Below are 20,349 nucleotides of genomic sequence, written 5' to 3' on the forward strand. Positions count from 1 at the left end.
TACTCCCCCTCTGCTTTAATTAGTTTTGTTTGAATAGAACAACTGCATAGGGGTGGAACAGCTGACAAGGGCCAGGGGAATAAGGTGCCAAGAAAAAAATAAATGTGACATATACAAAAACTCCATGACAGACTGTTGGAGCAAGAGAGTGGGCATCTGTGTGTGTGTGTGTGTGTGTGTGTGTGTGTGTGTGTTACTGTAGAGGTGATATTATTGCAGCTGCTCTACTAATGACAAGAATACAAATAAACCCACACACACAGACACACACAGAGCTGCTCAACGCTGAGTCATACTTTTCAGGCTTCCCCGTCTGCTAATATAGTGAAAAAGCAAGATACGGGGAGAGAACTTTGGTTATGTACCATTGGTAAATAATGACCAAGCTGCATGACAGAGACGCAGTGGAGCCATGATCAAATGTCTGTTTATCCAATCCAATATGGCAGGTCATGAATGGTTCAGCTGCAAGATATTGCGCCATCTGAATCTCTGTACTTTGATGATCACCCATTTTCACGCTCCAATCTGTCCAGTATATTTCTGCAATCTGTACTTTCCATTCCCCTCCCCTTAACAAATAGCTCTATAAAACGCATTGGCTGAACAAGAGAGCTATAACAGAGAGGGAAAGCAAAGTTCGTGATATAATTTACCACTTGACAAATATGATGAACTTCCCAAATAAGCAAGGTAAAACTTTATTATGCGAATACAGTGAATGCCTGTTTGTATGCGTGAGTGATATCTGTGTTTTCAGGTCTGCGTCTGTATGTATGTGTGCTAATGCTGTAGTTGTAATGCTCAAGTTGTATGTTTGTCACTATGTTCTGCTCTCCCATCCGTCTGATCAGGCACCCTGGATGTCAGAGGCCGCTCCGTCCTCTTCGCACTGATCGGCCTGTTGATTTCCAAAGCCTCCGCTCAGGCTGCAGAGACTGCGGCCGGTCCAGAGGGAGAGCTGTCGTCTCTGAGGCTGAGACTGAACTCTATGATGCATCGCTACAGACTCCTCTGTGACCACTATGCCAGCCTGGCACCCAACTGCTCAGCTACAGGTGCGTCCAGGCTTCAGCAGATGAATGATTACTCATCATAATAACTAGCATTCTTCTATGTCTATCAGGGTTAGGGCCATTCATGAATTGAATTTGGAATGCATGGTAAATTTCAATTCAATCCTTGGAGTTGGAATGTGAATTGCACCCAGCTCTAAAGAAACAGAAATGGAATTGAATTGGAATGACAGGAAACAGAGTTGAATTCCATGAAATTCCATGAAATTCCACTTCTAAGAGAGGTTGACTTGACTTGCTAAACATTATAAATCATGTTCATATGAATCATATGAATCAAATAAAATGCAGTTAAATAAAATACATTCAATCATAATGTATGTATTAGGATTACATATGGAAGAGGATTAGGGCCACAGAATTCTGAGATTTAAATCAGAATTCTGAGAAAAAAGTCTGAATTATTTTTTCTCAGGACAGTGCTAACAACGCAATTTAACGTATACCACCATAACTGTGTAGGTCTTGACACCACTTCTCGCACAACTTTCAACAAAGGGTAGTCAGTCAGTTAGCTACTTTTGCTCTTCTAGGCCGGTCCCATGGGCCCGGCAAAAACAAACTTGATTTTGGGTTAGTTCACAAGGTTGTGTTTGTTTGATTATTCCATCTATTTCCATCTTTCTGTCTCCCTCCCTGCTCACAGTGTTCAACTGCACCGAGTGTCCTGAAGGATGGCTTCATGTTGCGGATAAATGTTATTTCCTCGGCCCCGACAAGATGGTCTGGTCCAAAGGCACAGACACATGTACAGAGATGGGCAGCCATCTTGCCATCTTGCATACCAAAGAACAGCATGTTAGTATATTCATGTTTGTGTGTGTTTGTGTGTATTTCTGTGCTTGAATGTGTATGTTTGTACACAAACTGGCTGCTCTAACTTTGGCTCTGATCACATTTTTAGGAGGCCCTGGAAAAAGAAGCCATAAGGGTTGGGGGATTTAATAGCTACTACTGGATTGGCCTGACCGACAGAGAGAATGAAGACCAGTGGAGATGGGTGGACAATACAACACTTCATACTACACAGTATGTATAAAGCAAGTGAAATAAACATACTCTATTGCTGATATGACAATACACCTACTGTACTGTCTATGCACTCTAATATCTACATGCACAAATTATATGCCAAGAACATACTCTTGGGGCTCCCTGGTGGCTCACCGAGTAGGGCGCGTACCATAAGGCTCAGTCCTTCCCGTAGGGACCCGGGTTTGAATCCGGCCCGTGGTCCTTTGCTGCATGTCCTCCCCTTGCTCTCTCTCCCATACCCTCTTGTCTCTCTCTCTCACTATATCTCTCAAATAAAGCATACAATGCCAAAAATAAATCTTAAAAAAAAAAAGAATTTACATAGTCTTACAATGGAGACACAGGCTTTAAACACATGTATTGTTGTTGGGTGTATCGCAGGCAGAATATCTTTAATTTAGGTATGATGCATGTAACAAGATTTATTTTCTGTATGTTCATGTGTTACAGGATAGTGTTTCTTTAATAGTTATTATCACCTCAGAAACGTCTGATGTCTGTAAACACCTGCCTTGAAAAACAGCCGCACATCAGACTCAATAACAGAATTATTAATTACACTTGAGAAGGATTCATTGAGCCTGCCAAGACCCTAAGGAAAGTTTCTGATGTCTGAGTCAAAGTGTTGTGAGCGGATGCATGGAGCTGAATCTTGTCAGTAGGTGTTTATACCGTATGTGCAGACTTCAGATGTTTCTAACAGCGAATTCTTCTGCCGCTTGACGACGCTACTCTCAAACAGTCTGACGGCTTTGTGGGTGTGGAAATGGGTGTAGGCAAATTTGACGCTATAGGGCCTATTCCCAAATACATTCTGAACTAAATGCTACTTAGCTTATAAATACATGCAGTTGTTTCTCTTAAATATTTTTTTTAATTAAAGGTAATATGGGTTGTGGGTATAACTGTAGGCCTAATTAGATTTTGTTTTATCTGTTGAGAATCGTCATCGATGAAGGATATTTGCACAAAGTAGACTTGAGCTCTACTCTACTACGAATTTTTTGATGCTCACCTTCCCACAATCCTCCGGAAAATTTCTACGCTTGATCTCATTCAGATGAATAGGGAGCTTCACTACACCTGTGAACTTCGCTGTTCAATGGACGTTCACCCTAAGGAGATAACTATCGAAGTGGTGATATTCTCTAATGCGTGAACATCAGGTGTAGCACAGATGCTTCAGGAAGCATTGCAGCATTGCAGGAACCGGTTCCCTATAGGAAAAATGGCTGAAATTCTACTTCATACAGACACACACACACACACACACACACACACGCATACACACACACACAAACACACACACATACATAAACACACACTGATTTTCTTTCTTTTCTTCCTGATTTTCTTACTATGCAGATATTGGAACGAATTGTACAAGCAGCCAGACAACAACAACTCCTCTGGGGTTGAGGGGGAGGACTGTGTAGTGCTGGACAGCCACAGTCAGACCTGGTACGACGTCCCCTGTTTCTTTATTTATCCCCCAATCTGTCAGATGGACGCCATCCAGCTCCACTGAGCCACACACCTACTGGACCACCAGCCATTTAAAATAGAGCTTCCTACCGTAGGCTGATTAGATTTCATTGGCAGACTTACTGGTACATCTATGATAGTGACTAATGTTTTTAGTCCCTCTCATGCCAGTGAGTTTTGTAACAATGTACAAATCAACAATCCTATTTCAATAAAATCATGTTTTTTTAATTGAAGTAATAAAGCGTCATTGTCTGTGTCACATTAAATACTGACATTTGCTCATTTTACAATTGAAACATTTGAAAATATGTATAAAAGCAAAGAAAGTAACCAAGCCTGTATATTATCAAGGCTGTGTTACAGAGCATCATACAGAAATATATATTTGGGTCATACGGTTAAAAAAAAAAAGACTACAAAAATTTCAAACAACGTAAATGAAAGAGAATATAACAATACAACAAGTAATGACTGTGATTATCAAATACAATGATGTTAAAATGCTAAATAAATGGAACCTCGTATTCATAAAGCAAGGTCTGTAAAATAAAACAAATTCCCTTGAGCATTGAATACATGGTACAGTGATACAAATATAAAGACAGCGTGTCCAAACTGTCTGTTATGTACAACTGTAAAATACAGTTCTGATATAATACAATTTGATAGCCCAGTTCAACAGCGAAGGACCTTCTTTTAAATCTTTCAGTCCCTCATTTAAAACAGCTAACAGAGGTGCACAGTTTAGTGGACATGACAGAGAAGTATATCTTATCTGGACAGTAATTCAATTGGTTGTGTTGTCCTCTTGAAAATGTCTTTCTGGGGTCTGGAAGATTAACTCCTGTGGAATCCTTTTGGCTTGGGGCTGAAACGTAAAACCATACTTTGATTTTTAGGTACGGAAAGAGAGACAGCGCTACAAAACGAGAAGGGGCGTGAAGATAAAGCTCAAAAAAACAACAACAACTAGATGTTTAGGCTACACAGAGAGTTTGGATCTACACACACACACACACACACACACAGCACCGCATATCCAGGAGCATTATTGAGATTTTAAACCTGATGCAATGAGTGTGTGTGTGTGTGAGTGTGAATATGTGTTTGGAGGCATTTTATTAGTCCAGGAAATGGAACTCACTTCTTGCATCGACAGAATTTATGCTTGGGGTGTCTTGGTGTCATCTTCCGCTAATGTCAGCAAGAGAGAGAGAGAGAGAGAGAGAGAGAGAGAGAGAGAGAGGGGAAGAGAGAGAGAGAGAGAGAGAGAGAGACAGAGAGAGAGAGAGAGAGAGAGAGAGAGAGAGCGAGAGAGAGAGACAGAGACAGAGAGAGAGAGAGAGAGAGATTTTAACATGATAGTCTTCAGTAATCAGTAATCCAGTGTGATCTAAGTTAGGGACAGAAAGGAAAACGATGGCAAAGTTTCAACACTACCTGTCTGCGCCGTCGGAGAAGGATGACAGTGAGGATGAGGAGGAGGATGAAGATGACTGTGGCACCACATATGGTCACCAGCAGCCACACGCTCATCGGGGCTGCGCACACACAGAGACAGAGATAGACATCATGCAACATACACACTCTAGAGTTAAAGGCTGTGGCCACAAGGTCATGCCCATATTATATTTCCTGCTTCCTCTCACATCCTGTGCTCACCGATCTTCAGCGTTATGTCGGCTGACGTCAGCTGCGTTTTGTTCCGCCACAGCTCACACCCCCACCTCCTGCAGTCTTCATCCACCACTTCCGGGATGGTGAGACGGGCGGGGTGAGGGTCAGGTCCCAGGGAGGGCAGGCACCACGACTTGGGTGGGATCCATTTCACCTGCAGGTCGGCGTGCAGCGGCTGGCCGAGGCTGCATGTCAGGTTGACCTGCTGGCCGGCCGGTATCTCCAAACCTGAGGAGGAGAGGACTGGAGAGAGAGAGAGAGAGAGAGAGAGAAAGAGCGAGAGAAAGAGAGAGGGGGGGGGGGGAGGACACAGGGGGGGAGAGAGAGAGCAAGAGAGAGAATTGATAAAATAAAACTAGTTGCCTCTGTAACATAAAGTAAGCAAAATAAAAAGCCAGTTTACATCAAAAATTCACAAGAAAACAAAAAAGGAAAAAAAGGGGGTAAAAGTTAGTAGTAGACAGTAATAAAGTGCCAAGAAAGAAAGAAAGAAAGAAAGAAAGCAAGACATGACATGAAAAGTTTCCAGTTTGAATGCCTGGACTCTCTGGGAAAATCTGGGGGTGTGAAGTGAAACTGAAACGCTCTCCCTTCCCCAACATTTACTGTCAGAATAGCAAATGTTGAGGAACCCCTTGAACCCCAACTGCTCTGATACGGCTGTTCAGCGGCCAACAGTGTGCGGCCGACTGCGTTTGTGCGGGGCAGCTGTGAAGTGTGAATATACATGTGTGTGTAACCCTCCATTTTCCCTGGGATGACGCCCCGTAAGCTGTTGCATTTGTTTCTAATCAACTTGCCTGGTTAAATAAGGGTTAAGAGAAAAAATTGAACGTGCTTAGTTTTACATCATAAATACTCAGAACACAAAGAATCCAATTAAAATTCATTGTGTTGCCACACTCTTCTGGCAGAGGGAAAGCTCATTATACCCTATTAAAACAAGTGGAGCTAGACAAGTGTATTAGCCACTGAATTAGACACATGCCACACCGGGGACACTGTTCCACATAAACCGTACAACACAGAGATGAGAACACTTGCGAGGCACAATACAACAGCAGCAGAAAGGTGGCAAAAAAATAATTGTCTCCAACTTGTTATGAATGACAATTAGGAAGGAGGAAGGGGAACGGGACATGAAAAAAAGATAGATGAGGAGACTGTGATAGCCAAAGAAGAAGCACAACAAAGTAGGCTATATGTGGCAGATTTGGGTACATCACACAGCTAAGTTTGTGCACAGCATTTTGGCCTGACTTACTTTCCAACACCTCTACATGTATGCTCCTCTCCAGAGTGACACCGTTTTTAAATTCCAGGGCGCAGACGTACTCTCCCCTGTCTGCCTCTGTCACCCCCTTCTTCGACAAAGACAGCTCCTTTTTTTCGGGGTCTGATGCACTCAGTCCTCTCTCTTGTTCTACCTTCCAGGTCAGCTTATCCTCCACGGAGAGGTTGAATAGCCTCTGCCGATCCCCGGGACTGAGCCTAGGGACGAAGCTCCAGTGGCCTCCCTGCAAGCCCTTTTCTTTGAAGTTTTTCCAGGAAAGGGGAGCAGGAATGGAACAGGGGATGTTGAGACGGGTGGAGCGCGAGAGAGAGGTATACTGAGGATATAAAGGAGCTGGGGAGAGGTCTGGGTAGGGAGGAAAAGAGAAAAAATGTTAGTGAACTGTTTTTCTATGCACACACACACACACACACAGATGCATGCACGCACACGCATAACACACACACAAGCGCGCAACATTTTTAATTACAGTAAACTCACCCAGGACCGTAACAGAAATTTTGGCATAGGATTCTTTGCCACCGCTTGTCACAACACAGGTCCACTCTCCATTGTGTCGGCCTGTGACTTTGTCCACTGTGAGATCCCCTGGGGTGGGTCCATTTGCCCTTTTCTCTCTCTGGGGATTCAGCCAGTGAATCTGGAGCTGCGCATTATTCTGAGGACTCTGTACCTTGCAGGCCAGAGATAGGGACTCCCCAGCCAACACAGACGTCTCTGGTTTCACACTCACTAGCAGAGAAATTGTGCAGGGTAAAGGAGGCAGAATGAAAAAAATGAAAAGGATTTAAAGTGCAATTCCAAATGTATTGGGGGTTTTTTCTTTAATATTTTGGCTTCTAGGTCAGCTCCACATTTGCATCAAGTCGACATGTTGAACCAAACAGATAAATTGCTGCTGTCAAGTGAAAACCTTTCTCTATCTCTGAAATGTCAACTTTTCAGGAACTAGTAAAAACAGTTTTTAGCTTGACCGCCGTGCATTTTGAGTTTGTCCACTGGGTTTTTAAAGGGCGTTATAAGCTCTCAAGTTGTAGAGTTTGTCTCAACCCGCGACCCTTCAACTGAATTTAAAACATGAACGTCACCAAACATTGGAGCTATGAGGTTTTCACATGACAGCAGCATTATGCGTTGTTTGTTTTGGTCACACTTTATTTGGATAGTCCAATGTTGATACTCAATTTCTTATGAACTGACTATAATGTGTCACTCAAAGTCTACAGAGTTTCAAATGCTACTCATAATTGTGTGATATTCATTGTCTGGGCTAGGTTTAATCTTAGGGTTGGGATCAATATTAGAATTAGGGTCAAATTAGGGTTGGGTTAGGATTAAAAATGATGTCAGGATTAGGGTTAGGATTGGGGTTAGGCTAAGGTCAGTGTTAGGGTTACATAGCCTGTAGAGATGCATCCGATAGGCAACTGACACTTTGTTTGACATCTATGTTTTTGTCACCTGATAGACTAGTTGAGTATTGGACTAACCAAAGTCCTCATATGAGGGTGACTGATCATGCCACCTTGTGTTTGCCCTTACCAGTGATCTTGGTTAGTTTATATTTCTTGGTAGCAATAGTTTTCAAATCCTGCTTTATCACACAGGTGAAAGTTTCTGTGAAGTCCTGTTCTTGGATGCCTTTAATGACCAGGGAGTAGTCAGTCATGGACACCCTTCCTTTCCATCGTTCATCTGCAAGGTAGGAATTAAGTCATTGCTATTGCCAAGATTGACTTCATTTGCACTTTATAGATTCATTGTATCTTTTGATTGTGAAAACATTCATATCGGTGATCAATGTAGTATTCACCTGTGCCGAACCCCTGGTTACCATAGGGATTGAGCGAGATCACTAGAATGTTTGTTTCTGGTTCTCCAAAGTACCAGTACACATATATTGTGTTTTTGTCAGTTCCATCCATAGGCATAAGGAGGGTGATCCTATCTCCCACCCGGTGGTACGCCATCACCACGGCCCCTAGGAGAAAGAGAACGGATGTTATGTGACTGTGCACAATATCAAACTGTCCTTGCCGCAATGGAAATCTAATAATCAAGTGCCTGTGTCCCTGAACACGGCATCCTACCTGTTGTTGAGTTTAGCAGAGCAGAGAGGATGAGGAGGGATTGAATAAACTCCTTCATTTTGGTCACACGTCTGGAAAATGTACCTTAAAAATGATTAGTAGATGACATATTCATACAAATAACTGTTTGCACATACACAAAGAAGTCACATTTAGTGTAAGAGCAGCAGATCATCACGTGCCTTTACAACCATTTATGCAATTATTGTCATTAATAACATAAATAACACACTTTCCTTTTAATAATTGGCAAATTTAGCAGAAAATATATTTATTTGAAAAGTAGCATTTCAATAAATCTATGCTGTAAAGACATCCTGACTTTATTGTGTTATGCCAAATTCTGCTGCAAAATGGCATAAGTCAGCAAGAAGCAAGAAGGGGTTTGTGGTGGTCTCAGATTTAGAGAGATTCACAAAGATAAAAGAGTAAGAGTTCAGATAGATGAGAGTAGGCGGCCTGTGGTGGGCTTTGGATGAGAAGAGAAAGTCAAATGAGAGAGGGAAGAGAGAGGGAGGGTGTGTGCCGGGTTGTGGTGGGACCCTGATTTAGTGAGGTGCAGATTCTTATCCCGATCCTCACCTCTTCTCCCCCCCGTCTATCTCTCACACCCCCTCTCTTCCTCCCCTGTTCCACGAAAGACGGATTTCTCCACGCTTTAAAAGAGAAAAAAAGAGACCACAACACCAGTAGTACACCTAGACTGTGGTTTAAGGTACTGTATGTTTCTCTGTGTTTTTCTCCCTGTCTCCCCCCCTCCTCGCTCTGTCTCTCTTTTTCTCTTTCTTTTTCTCCCTCTACTTTTTCTCTGCGCTTTATATGCCATGATTGTGCAAAAAAATAAATAAATCAAAGATTTTTATTGTTGCATTTATATTGATGTTATCCACTAAAAACAGATATGGGTCGATGAGACCCATATTTTAATTAAATTCTGTGATTGTAGCATTTATTTCAAGCTATAACGCGGCTTGAAAAACAGATTCTGACTTGTTTGAGGGATTGTGGATGCAGGCCAAGCTGTATTTACATGCTACTTTTGTAGTCAAGACCACCTCAGTTGAGTTCAAGATAAAGCAAGACTAGGTCTTATCAAGTTTGAGTCGGGACAACTCCAAGGTGAGGCTAAGATCAGAACAAGCTTATTTGAGACCAACAGAAAATATAATCTTTCAAAATTGATACAAAACACTTCTCGTCAGTGTTTGGTGTTTTGTTGTGCAGAATTAAAGGCGATATACGGAAAGAAGGGCAGAGAGGCGGCATCTTATGATTTGCACAAATGTAGTTATTTAAATTTATTTGCATTGTTCTTAAGTAAAACTGGAGCAACTAACAAAGCAATATCTAAGCCAAGACCGAGGGCGCAAAAAAATTAGGTTCAAGTCCAACACGAGTTAAATATTTTCCAAAGAAAACCAGTCTTGAGACTAGGACAGGAGTCAAGTCGCTGTATTTGCTAGATATTTACACCAATTATTGTATTGATTCACTTGCATTGCTGTATGTATTTTGTTTTCATCTTAACCATACAACCACTGAAATTACACTTACTTTGGAACAACAGTTATCCCTTAAGTCTTTGCGCTAGGTTTGGACAAATACCTTTACAAATTATGTCCAAAACTGTCAATAAATCACAACCATTTCATTTTAATTAGAGCCAAAATCTCTACGGGTTTAGCAATTATATAAAATGTCATGTGTAAAAAGTATCATAGCCCTTTATCAAGCTGGATGTTTCAAAATAATTGTAGTTATACGGCCCAATATCTCTATTTAATACTGATACCAACACATCAGTGATTATATAGCATTCAAACCAAGGTATTTCATCATTTTTAAAGCTTTGGCTAATGCTCCATATATTTGAGCCATACTGTATACAAAAAAGCTGAAATTAGTCTTTTCTGCTCTTCTACAGATTGAGGATGAATGCCTCTTCAGTGTGAAACTGTCAAAAAGAAGCTTTCTTCTTCATGGGTAATCATAACCCTGGGACCTTATTACACTCAAAATATAAGACATTTACAGTGAGTGATAGAGTAGCACAACAAAAACACTTCAATAACACACACAAGTTTTTAGTTTGCTGCATAGTCCATAGTTTGCGAGGAAAGACTTATCAATCAATGAACCGCATTAAGTAACGCAACATTAAGCACTGGAATCGGATGTGGTGTGCTGTCAAGGAGAAATGTTGCACAGCAAATGTTTTATGTGTGTGTACCTCTATAAAATTAACCAGGCAAAAGCAATCAAGGACTGTAAACAACACAAAAATATACTGCACATTTAAACCTATCAGATGGAATTTGTTGGAGGATAAATAATGCTGCATTACTCATCATCACTGAAATCAGGGCAGAGTTTGTAAGAAACAAATACTGAGGAGAGACTGGAGACTGTTGATGTTAAACAGACGTTCAAAGACGTCGCACCTGTGGAGCTAACCCAGAAAACCAGATGATCATCTCTGTAGTTGAGGTGGAAGTTCAACAGTGAACAGAGACGGGGGGGAGGGGAGATTAGAGCAGCGGAGAGGTGAAAGAGGGCAAGAGAGAGAGTTGAGGCAAAAGAAAAATATAGCAGAGACAAGATTACTGCATGCATTTAGACTGTAGTTTAGCTGGTCCCCAGTAATTTAACTGATTTAATGAATTTTATATCCACTGGCATCTTTATTTTTAGTCCTCAATGGATTACACATTTATAGTGTTTGTCTGCAATTTTAGCAGGCAAAAATGTTATTAGACCAACTTTTCACACTACTGAACAAAAAAAAGAAGAAGAAAGTCAGTGCTGAGATATGTTGGCCTGGTTTTAATTGTTCCTGTTATCTGCCACTGGAGTATGTTGCACACAAATAAAGATTATAATATTTTAACATATTTTGAGTGCTATCTGGTAAGAGTGTTTATGCTGTTTAGCCTATTTGGAGGCGGATGACAAGAAATAAACAGATGAAAAATTCAGTGAAACATGCTTTATATATATTGGTTCTCTGTAACATAAATGTCCGCAAGCCTTTGTTGCTCTTTTGTTATGAGTAAATAAATAAGCGAATTCTACATTCATAGTTTGTATATTGTACGTATAGCGGTAGTCCAGTGTGTATTGTTACCAGCAGTCCAATTTTTGAATTGCTTTCAAATGTTACCCAAGCATGATGCAAGAAAGACAAATCCAACATTTAACACAGAATGTAATCCTGTTTGTAATGTCAAAAAACATTGATGTAATATGCTTCTAATGTGTTTAATGTTTTTGGATTTAGTGACAACAAATTTTATCAAATGTTATGGTATTTTTTGTGCAAAAGTGTGGTGGGGTGCTGGGGTACTGAGTTTTGTCTCATTCTGTCATATCCAATTTAATATTTCAATTTTGTTCATAAGTTCACTATAAGTTCACTACTGCTTTTGGTTCTCAATAGATCTCATCAAGAGTTTAATTATGTAGATATACAGAACTCACTATGACACTTCCACCCTGCTGGCCCTGCTAAGGTCGCAAAGGTTCATGATCTTAGGTATGACAAAATGTTGAAACCTAGTAGATATACAGTATATAAATCTAAAATATACTTACAACTAGTGATGACTGCCGAGTGTCCCTCTGCAATTCAGCAATGATCCGGAGCGGAAATGTTGAATATTTAGAAAGAAAACCCTCTTTTCAAGTGCCGTTGCACCTCCCTCACCACCGATTGGTCTGAAAGAAAGCACACAATTGTTGGTCAAACCCAAAATCAGAATAATGACCTTTTGATTGGTTGTCAAGCGGAAGAGGGCGAGATCTCTTCACTAAACTTTCCTTTGCTATCTGAAAACTCTTTGAGTTGTTAGCTAAATTTATTTGTGAGCCCTAAAATGTATACGCTATGTTGTAATATTAGATCAAATAAAACAAAACCCATAATTTTGGCAATGTAAACGTACCATATTTTATTCAGTGACTGAAAAAAGTAATTATTTCTTTTTTTTCTAATGTGTCCACTGGATGTAATCTTAATTGGGTAAAATTGTTATTTGACACACTGCCTCATAACATAAGTCACAAAATTTGTGAAGGGTCTCCTTGGACTCGTTATCTATCTTTAGCACATTCTAAATAGCACACGGGTGGCTAACGGCCTAATTTATTGTAATTGCTCAGTTGATTTTCCCCTGGTCACATAATTGTACTGATTTAGCTGCATAATTAGTGTATCAGAATTCAAGCCATGAACTGTTGGCCCAGTCTTGGCAAAAGTGGTTGATAAACGCAAATTAAAAAATGCAATTGTTCCTAAAAAGTAAAACATAGATAAACCTCTGAATGCTGTAAGTGAAGAGAAATTGTCTTGGTCAAAGGGTTTAATAAGCATATAGTTAAGGAGTTATAATATTAATAATTTTCAAACCCAAAGGACACAAAGACAGCGACAACGCATTTAATGTCGTCCCTTATATGAAACCCGCTCACAACACCAAGACCAGTAGCTTTCTACTTATTGACGCATAGAGTTGGCCTACCATCAGTCATTTTGTGAATACCTGTTTTTTCACCAAAATCTTTAATGGAAATTGCCATTCAATAGTCATTCATGCTAATGATGATCAGATATTATAAGTCTTTAAATTTTTTCTAGATTGCTGACAAATGCTGCTGTGAGGACACTGGGCGCTACGCACACCGACTGTAGTTCAAACAACAAGATAAATGGATGTTAAAGTTGTATAAAATTTTCAGAGGCACATGCTAAATTGATCTGATAGATAAACCATCTATTTTTCTGAAAATAGATTGAGTCCAACTGCAACAGTGTATTTAATAAATACTGAAAAGCAACACAAGAAACATACATACTAACGATAGATTTGGGATTTAAAACATAGCACTCAACAGTCTGTTCATCTTGGCCTTGTTTTCTACTCTGAGGAATGATACATTGCTAATTATTGATATCAAACAAGTGGATTGAAATTCACGAGGCAAGTGAGGACAGCCTGGGGATTTAACAGGCGATCCTAAAACTGGAAGATGCAGGTTTTATCCCCATGATAACCAAGATACTGAACCCCAAACCGCTCCAGTGGAGCCGCTCTTGGCGGACCCCATACTATGATCCCAGTGCTGAAATGTGTGTGAGAGCTGAATGCATTATATTTTGTCTTTGTAACAAACTTCAGCTTTTTCAATACTATCCAGTTCAAACAGGGATACGGGCCTGCAGTTCCACTCCATGTAAAATCAATGCTGTATTTCAGATTTCATTATGTGTCTCAGTGATGTGAAGAAAAACGATTCTCAATTGCGCTCTATGCAGTATGGATTACACTCTGCATAATATGGTGTTTCAGTTCAGCAATTTTACCACTTTTTTTCTTCACTTTTTCTCCCTTTATGCTACATATTGGGTAAATGTACACCTGTGCAGCAGCCGAACATCTGCTTGTGCTTATCTCTGCTGTAGTCACGTCTGCACTCAATACAACAGTAAGCCTTCAGGAGAATATAACATCTGTGGATCTTTCTGTTGTTTGAATTTGTCTCTGATGGCTTATTGTTGTCCTTATTGAATAAGTACGTAACTACAGGGATTGCTACACTCACAGTACCGCCGTACATTTGTGTTGATGCGTTAGCCTTAGCTGTGTTGAAATACAGACAAGAAAAGCCTCTGATAAACATGTGTACATGTCATGGGGATCGCAAGGTTTTGTTTGCTATAACCCGTCAACAACCAAAAAACACTGGGTGAAAAAACTGGAGGAATGTAAATGAAGTTGCAACAACGGCAACCGCAGTTGACGTGTGTTTAGTTTTCGTTGTTCCTCTCTTGAAAAACCTGAAAACAAATACAAAATCTGCACATTAATACTTAATACCAGGAAAGGGAAGTTTGAAAAATAAGAGACTTTAGTTTAGTTGTAGGGCAGATTTGAGTGGATCAGCAACAGAAGGAACAACGTAATTAAGATACAGATGCTTGAGGGTGCACCAGTTTGAGATTCATTTGAATACAAACTTTGTCTCGTACAATTTTAAAACATTTCTGTTTTCAGGCATCATACAAAATAGCAATACTTGTCCTTTAATGCACCCAATGAGGCGATGAAGTGATCCGCCTGAAAACCCTTTAAGGACTGCGAGCTCCATGGTAATCCGTTAATGACAGCTATATGGATCAGTTGGGGAGCAGAACTGTAGAAACACACTGCTGAGGTGGTTTAGAGACGTGAACCACAACAAGGACAAAACAAACATCTCGCTCTCGTCTCATCTGTCTCTCTGAGGTTTCTCTTTGTACTGCCATGATGAAGGGCCCAAACCCTGCTTCTGTTCCCTCTGCGCTTCAAATGAGATGGGCCTTTTGTTTGCTTCTGACAGCAATACCTTATTAACTTCTACTTTAGATGTAAAGAAGCTTGTGCTTTGACAAAACAGGCCTAACGCAATCGAGCATTCTCCTTACAGGACATCTGCATGAGTCTTTCACAGAGGGTAAGCCAAATTGGACACTGTTTTCAATCTCAGTGGATTCAAACAATCTGTTTTTGGGCTGCTATTCCGATGGAAAACACCTGAAAGTGAGGACTCCCTCGTTAGTCAGACACCTAGCGAGGGCGTCCTGTACCCACAACATGTCATTTCTGAAAGAGAAAAAGACAGATAGTGTGGGCCAGAAGGCAGAAAGAAGGGGTGATTCACTATTTTCGTGTATCTCCTGCTTCCTCTCACTTCATCCTCCATTCTCTCCTACATAGGGTTTCCCTCTGCATGCGGTCCCTCCCCATCATATCTTTGCTCTGTCTGGTAATTTCATGGCCACTTCAAGTTAGACACAACGTGAATTAGCCAAGACAAGCAGCCAAAACACTAGAGGATGTTTGAGGCCTTTCAAGAATGGGGAGGTACATAGCTTGTACTGTATGTGCTACGGTCGGCCTCTTAACTGTCTCTCTGTGTTTTAAAAATAAACAATAAAATGTCAGTGGAAAAAAATCAGAAACAAGTGACATTCTGCTCAATGACTGAAAACATTTTGTCTGTTTCATCACAAGGGGAACTTCATTCAGGGCGGTTTGAAACCTCAGAGTTGTGAAACAGTACAGGAACGCAGAAAATTTTGCTTTCTTTTCTCCCACTCTTTACTCTATGCCAGACACATTGATGGTTTTATGTTAATGTCCTGTACTGTGTTGTTATCAGGCTGCTGCATAATCATCCCATCAGAATGGAAAAATTGATTCTTTGTATTTTGTTACAGTTAGCCGAGATTACGATGTATGAAGCACCGTCACGTTAACTGGAAAGGAGATTTAAAGGGCACTTCAGTTAAAAAACACTGGTTCTGCCACAGTGAATAGTAAAGTGACTTTGGTTGTATGTTCTGAGAATCTTCACTGAGAAATGCAATTTGATAGAAACCAAGCATAGTTATTTTTACTGTAGGAAAACTGCCTGGCAGCTCAGCAAGTGATAGAGCACATTTCATGTTCAGACATACTCTTACAGTAAAGCTGTGATGAGTTTGAAGCTTTTATCACATGAGGCTTTTATCGCAAGATGACGTGTTTATTGAAAAAAACAAAAAAGTACAGATGCTGTCCAGTCCCACAGCGCCTAGCTAGATGTGCAGCATCAACTGCTGCTGTAGCCGAAGTTACTACAGTCCTGGAATAATGAGGATAACCACATCATTCACCAGTGTTTTATCAAGAAGAAGAGATCCACTCTGCTATACAGCTACGCTCTGGTAGTTTAGCTGTCTTTCAGCATCATAACACCGTAGCCTGTTTGCCAAAATGTTTGTTAGCATTGCCCAGACTTAATAGATTCCACATCTGTGATGCAAAGCTGTTTTGCTAGCTCAATCTAACTGTAACTAAAAAAAAAAAGACTGACTTCTCTCATCAGCATCAGCAACCGAATTCTGGGAGAAGGCAAGGCTGCACATGAATGTTGGCTGTGTGCAGTGGGGGGAGATCGCCAATTAGATGCTGATCTTGTTGAATACAAGGAAGGATTGTGGGAGTTTAAGAAAAACTCCACTAAGCTTGTGTGAAAATTCATAACTATGTTAAATGCTCCCAATAATTAAACTGATGCTTTTATCTTAATTAGATACGCACTAAACCGAAGAAACAAAATAAAAACAAAAAATAAACAACTATTTTCTGAAATACCATGAATCATTTTGATAGTGTTCTGGTGGTATATAGGGGTAAAGTCTCTGCTGACGGACTGTCTGATGGACTGATTGACCGATTGACCTGACTGTGGCTCCTGGTGCCCATGTCACCATGGGAACGATGACCCAGGTGGAAACACAAGAGGGAGGGACAAACATCAGTTCAAAATTCTCAGTTTCTTTTTGAATGGTGTGTGTGTGTGTGTGTGTGTGTGTGTGTGAGTATGACTGTTTGTATATGAGAGAGAGAACTGAGAAATGTAGGTCTTTATGAAGCCATGAAAAGGGAATCCTATTTTCTCATATGAAAACACCCCCACTGCAACAGGGTTTTTATATTTTCATGAAATTGTGTTTAGAAGATAACAGAGAAAAGGAAACACCTGGCGCAGCTGGGTGATCGCCTTTAGAAAAAAAATGACACATACAACCTCTAAATGCAAAATGTGTACTGTCACAAAAAAGGGATGTGTTTGGTTTTGACAGAATAACAATAAATAATGTAGGCTTTGTTAAATGACTTCTTCTAAACTGAGCAGTGTTCAGATTACTGCTGCAGAACATCTGATGTGACCCTGTAATATTTATAATATTTCTTACGCGCGTAATCTGATGCCGCACATAGTGTATAGCTGCTCAAATGTAGACCTAAGACAGTTAAACACACAGTAACTTCTCCTTAATTGGCTCTGATTATAAATGGACTACAAACATCAATAGCTTGTTTGCCACTACTGTCATATAGAATACAGTTAAACATAATTGTGCAACATGCGGCTCAGTATAGTGAATACAGCATGAACTAACGTTACAAGGGTTAGAAGTTGATTCCTACTGTAGCCGTTAATACTGAAAAACTATGAACCCATGATACTTTAATAAGGCACCTGGGTAAAAAGTGTCCGACAAATAGCATATTTTGCTGTTACTATGTTTTATAAGCATGTGTATTACTGGGTAGGCTTCTTGTACAGTACAAGCCAGCCATATTCGATCAGCCATTTTGTTATTTTCTGAAAAATGTTTGATTGGATGTTATTTCATCATTTCCTATTTGGTTATGGTCAGCTAGTAAAATACAAAAGTCTTTGTAGTCATAGGTTGATAATATGCAGACTATTACTCTAATATATTCAGCAATTCTATGTCGCATTTTAGCAGGACTTGGGCTTCAAATTACGTATGATCCATATCAACATTTAGTTAGCAGTTTATAAAGTTTATTCTTCATGCTGAACCCTTCACCCTCTGTTTAATTTCAGATTGATTGACAAACCAGATACAGAGACTGACAATATTTGCCAATATGTTAGAATAACTGACGACTAAACGTGGCTCTAACTTCATTTTGAAGCTGGAGGTTTTATTCATATCTGTACGGTTAGACTGGATCAAAGTAGAACTGTGTTTTAAGTTACAATTGAAGAAAACAATTACATTACACTCCCATTACTCAAAAATCTATGTATGTGTGTCCTGGTGATTATATCAGTTATGGTTAAATACACTTTACACCACATACAGCACGTGGATTGTGATAAGCATATATGTATATATGGTGAAAATACCATATATATTATTCTTTACAGACACATTGTAAGCTATTTGTACGGTAAACTCACTGTTGACATACCCAACAGGTAAAGATACCGATATCATGAATCTGTAAATGTTACCTAGTTACAGTCACATACTGTAGGTCTTATTCACTTGGCGCGATAAAAACCTTATGGAAGCCCTTCACTGGCCCGAATTACAGAAACAAACAACAGAAACAAAGCTCTCATGATTATTCCCCTTTACATCTGCTTCAACGTTTTGAACAAACAAATTCTTTTGTGTTCATAACAGATATTTTGTGCACGTTTTGAACGAAAGGTCAAAGTTGCACGTTATGGACTACACTGTCAATCCGCATGATTATTCTGTGTTCTTCACAAACACGCATTGTTTGCTACAAAGTATCTGGGTAATTTTGTTCTTGAATATAGTTTCATGTAGTTTTTTGAAACAAGTCTTGTTAATAACATTGACTTCCAAGTGTTTTTGAATAAAAATGAGTGCTTTTGAATAGCATTTGAATAACATTGATGTTCAAACGCATCAGCAATCATGTCCCATACTTTACACCAGGCTGTTGCCCCTGGTGACTGTAGGCACCAGAAGTGAACAGGTACAACATGGACTAAACTTCTGCACCCACCCTACGCTTATATTTTCAGGAATTCACTCCACATTACTGTTGTAAACAGACACTTCTCTACTTGTGTAAGATCAGTAAATATTCAACACAAAATCAGTGCCAACAGTTGCAAAATCTGCACAATTGTCATCGCACTTATTGCACAAGCTTTAAACTCTATGCAATATCAGAGAAACAGAGAATTCTATTTTAGGCATTTCTGTTTTGGTAAAGTTGTGAAATTTTGAACTTCTTTTGAGGGCTTTAGCCCGAGACAAAACCAAGATCTAGTCTAGTCAAGTATCAAGGCCAAAAGGGGATAAAATCCAAGGCCAAGATCAAGACCGGAAGATTTTGAGCATTATTTGAGGCCAGTGATAAAATAAAAGGCATATCTTACTCAACAATGCCCACATTAACACTATTCATCAGTGTTTTTCAGCAGAATATTATTATATATATTATATAACAAGAGCACTGGAGATATTCAGACTCGTCATTTTCTCAGTATTGTTTGAGACCATTTGTGTCAAGTCTCTCGGGGCGATACGAGACCTAAACAAATAGATGAGACGAGGGCCCGAGACAAACCGAGTCAGTGTCTGGGATGAGAGCAAGACTTTCAAAATGTGATTAGAACCAGACACCAAGACCAGATTAGAGTACTACAGTACCACCTTGCCCCCTCTGTGTCCCTTCCCCTCTATCTAAGAATGGATCTCAGGCTGTGACAGTGAGATATGGCAGTATTTCTCGAAACGCATTGCTCTAGACGTTACAGCCAAACTGCTATCCGCACTTATCTTCCCTCCGTTACAGAATACCTTGCTTGTAAATCAGCATTTGATGAGTAGAATACTGAGTATATGTTTTGTAGTACTCACGCGTGATGTGCTCAGTTCAGCGATGAGTTCTGGTCTGACATTTCGTAGGCTGTATGCACCGTAGCATACAGTCACACACACACACACACACACACACACACACAGGAAGTTAGACTGCACTATGATCCTATCCTCCCCATTGTATATGTGCTGATGGATTACATAGAGTATACATAGTCAGACATATACACACAACAATCACACACAGACACACACACACTCTCTCTCACACACACACACACACACACACACAGAAGTTAGACTGCACTATGATCCTATCCTCCCTATGGTATATGTGCTGATGGATTACATAGAGTATACATAGTCAGACATATACACACAACAATCACACACATACACAGACACACAGACACAGACACACACACACGCACACACACAACAGCAGAAGGAGATAAACCATGCGTAACTCATGTAAGATTCACA

General features: G+C 40.1%; 2 protein-coding genes across 3 annotated transcripts; one reads left to right on the forward strand and one right to left on the reverse strand.

Moving 5' to 3' along the window:
• The first annotated feature begins 613 nt into the window (after positions 1-613).
• Positions 614-3,808, forward strand: LOC139641560 (C-type lectin domain family 4 member E-like). Its single transcript, XM_071516027.1, has 5 exons — positions 614-693; positions 855-1,058; positions 1,723-1,874; positions 1,981-2,105; positions 3,477-3,808. Exons 1-5 carry the CDS (start codon positions 669-671, stop codon positions 3,637-3,639), a joined length of 669 nt encoding a protein of 222 aa, XP_071372128.1. The 5' UTR covers positions 614-668; the 3' UTR covers positions 3,640-3,808.
• Positions 3,809-3,956: 148 nt separating this feature from the next.
• cd4-1 (CD4-1 molecule) lies at positions 3,957-19,970 on the reverse strand. Of its 2 annotated transcripts, XM_071516012.1 has the most exons (12): positions 19,906-19,970; positions 12,252-12,374; positions 9,243-9,316; positions 8,661-8,744; positions 8,384-8,551; positions 8,113-8,265; positions 7,051-7,302; positions 6,541-6,915; positions 5,262-5,519; positions 5,040-5,140; positions 4,744-4,793; positions 3,957-4,467 (listed from the first exon to the last, which is right to left on the reverse strand). In XM_071516012.1, exons 4-12 carry the CDS (start codon positions 8,716-8,718, stop codon positions 4,437-4,439), a joined length of 1,446 nt encoding a protein of 481 aa, XP_071372113.1. In that variant the 5' UTR covers positions 8,719-8,744; positions 9,243-9,316; positions 12,252-12,374; positions 19,906-19,970; the 3' UTR covers positions 3,957-4,436. The 2 variants fall into 2 exon arrangements, with proteins under 2 accessions (XP_071372113.1, XP_071372104.1); XM_071516003.1 differs by lacking the exon at positions 9,243-9,316.
• Between the last annotated feature and the right edge of the window lie 379 nt (positions 19,971-20,349).

Source organism: Centroberyx affinis, unplaced genomic scaffold, assembly GCF_046629955.1.
Source record: "Centroberyx affinis isolate AG114_WGS23_722 - 3 ecotype Tasmania unplaced genomic scaffold, CSIRO-AGI_Caff_v1 ptg000035l_1, whole genome shotgun sequence".
Lineage (NCBI taxonomy): Eukaryota > Metazoa > Chordata > Actinopteri > Beryciformes > Berycidae > Centroberyx > Centroberyx affinis.

Coding starts and splice junctions, on each gene's coding strand:
- cd4-1 (XM_071516003.1), bottom strand. CDS start 8,718: ATGAAGGAGTTTATTCAATCCCTCCTCATCCTCTCTGCTCTGCTAAAC. Junction 4,794..5,039: donor TTCTCCGACGGCGCAGACAG/GTAGTGTTGAAA, acceptor TGCTGACATTAG/CGGAAGATGACACCAAGACA. Junction 4,468..4,743: donor AAATTCTGTCGATGCAAGAA/GTGAGTTCCATT, acceptor TTTACGTTTCAG/CCCCAAGCCAAAAGGATTCC.
- LOC139641560 (XM_071516027.1), top strand. CDS start 669: ATGATGAACTTCCCAAATAAGCAAG. Junction 694..854: donor GAACTTCCCAAATAAGCAAG/GTAAAACTTTAT, acceptor CCGTCTGATCAG/GCACCCTGGATGTCAGAGGC. Junction 2,106..3,476: donor ACAACACTTCATACTACACA/GTATGTATAAAG, acceptor CTTACTATGCAG/ATATTGGAACGAATTGTACA.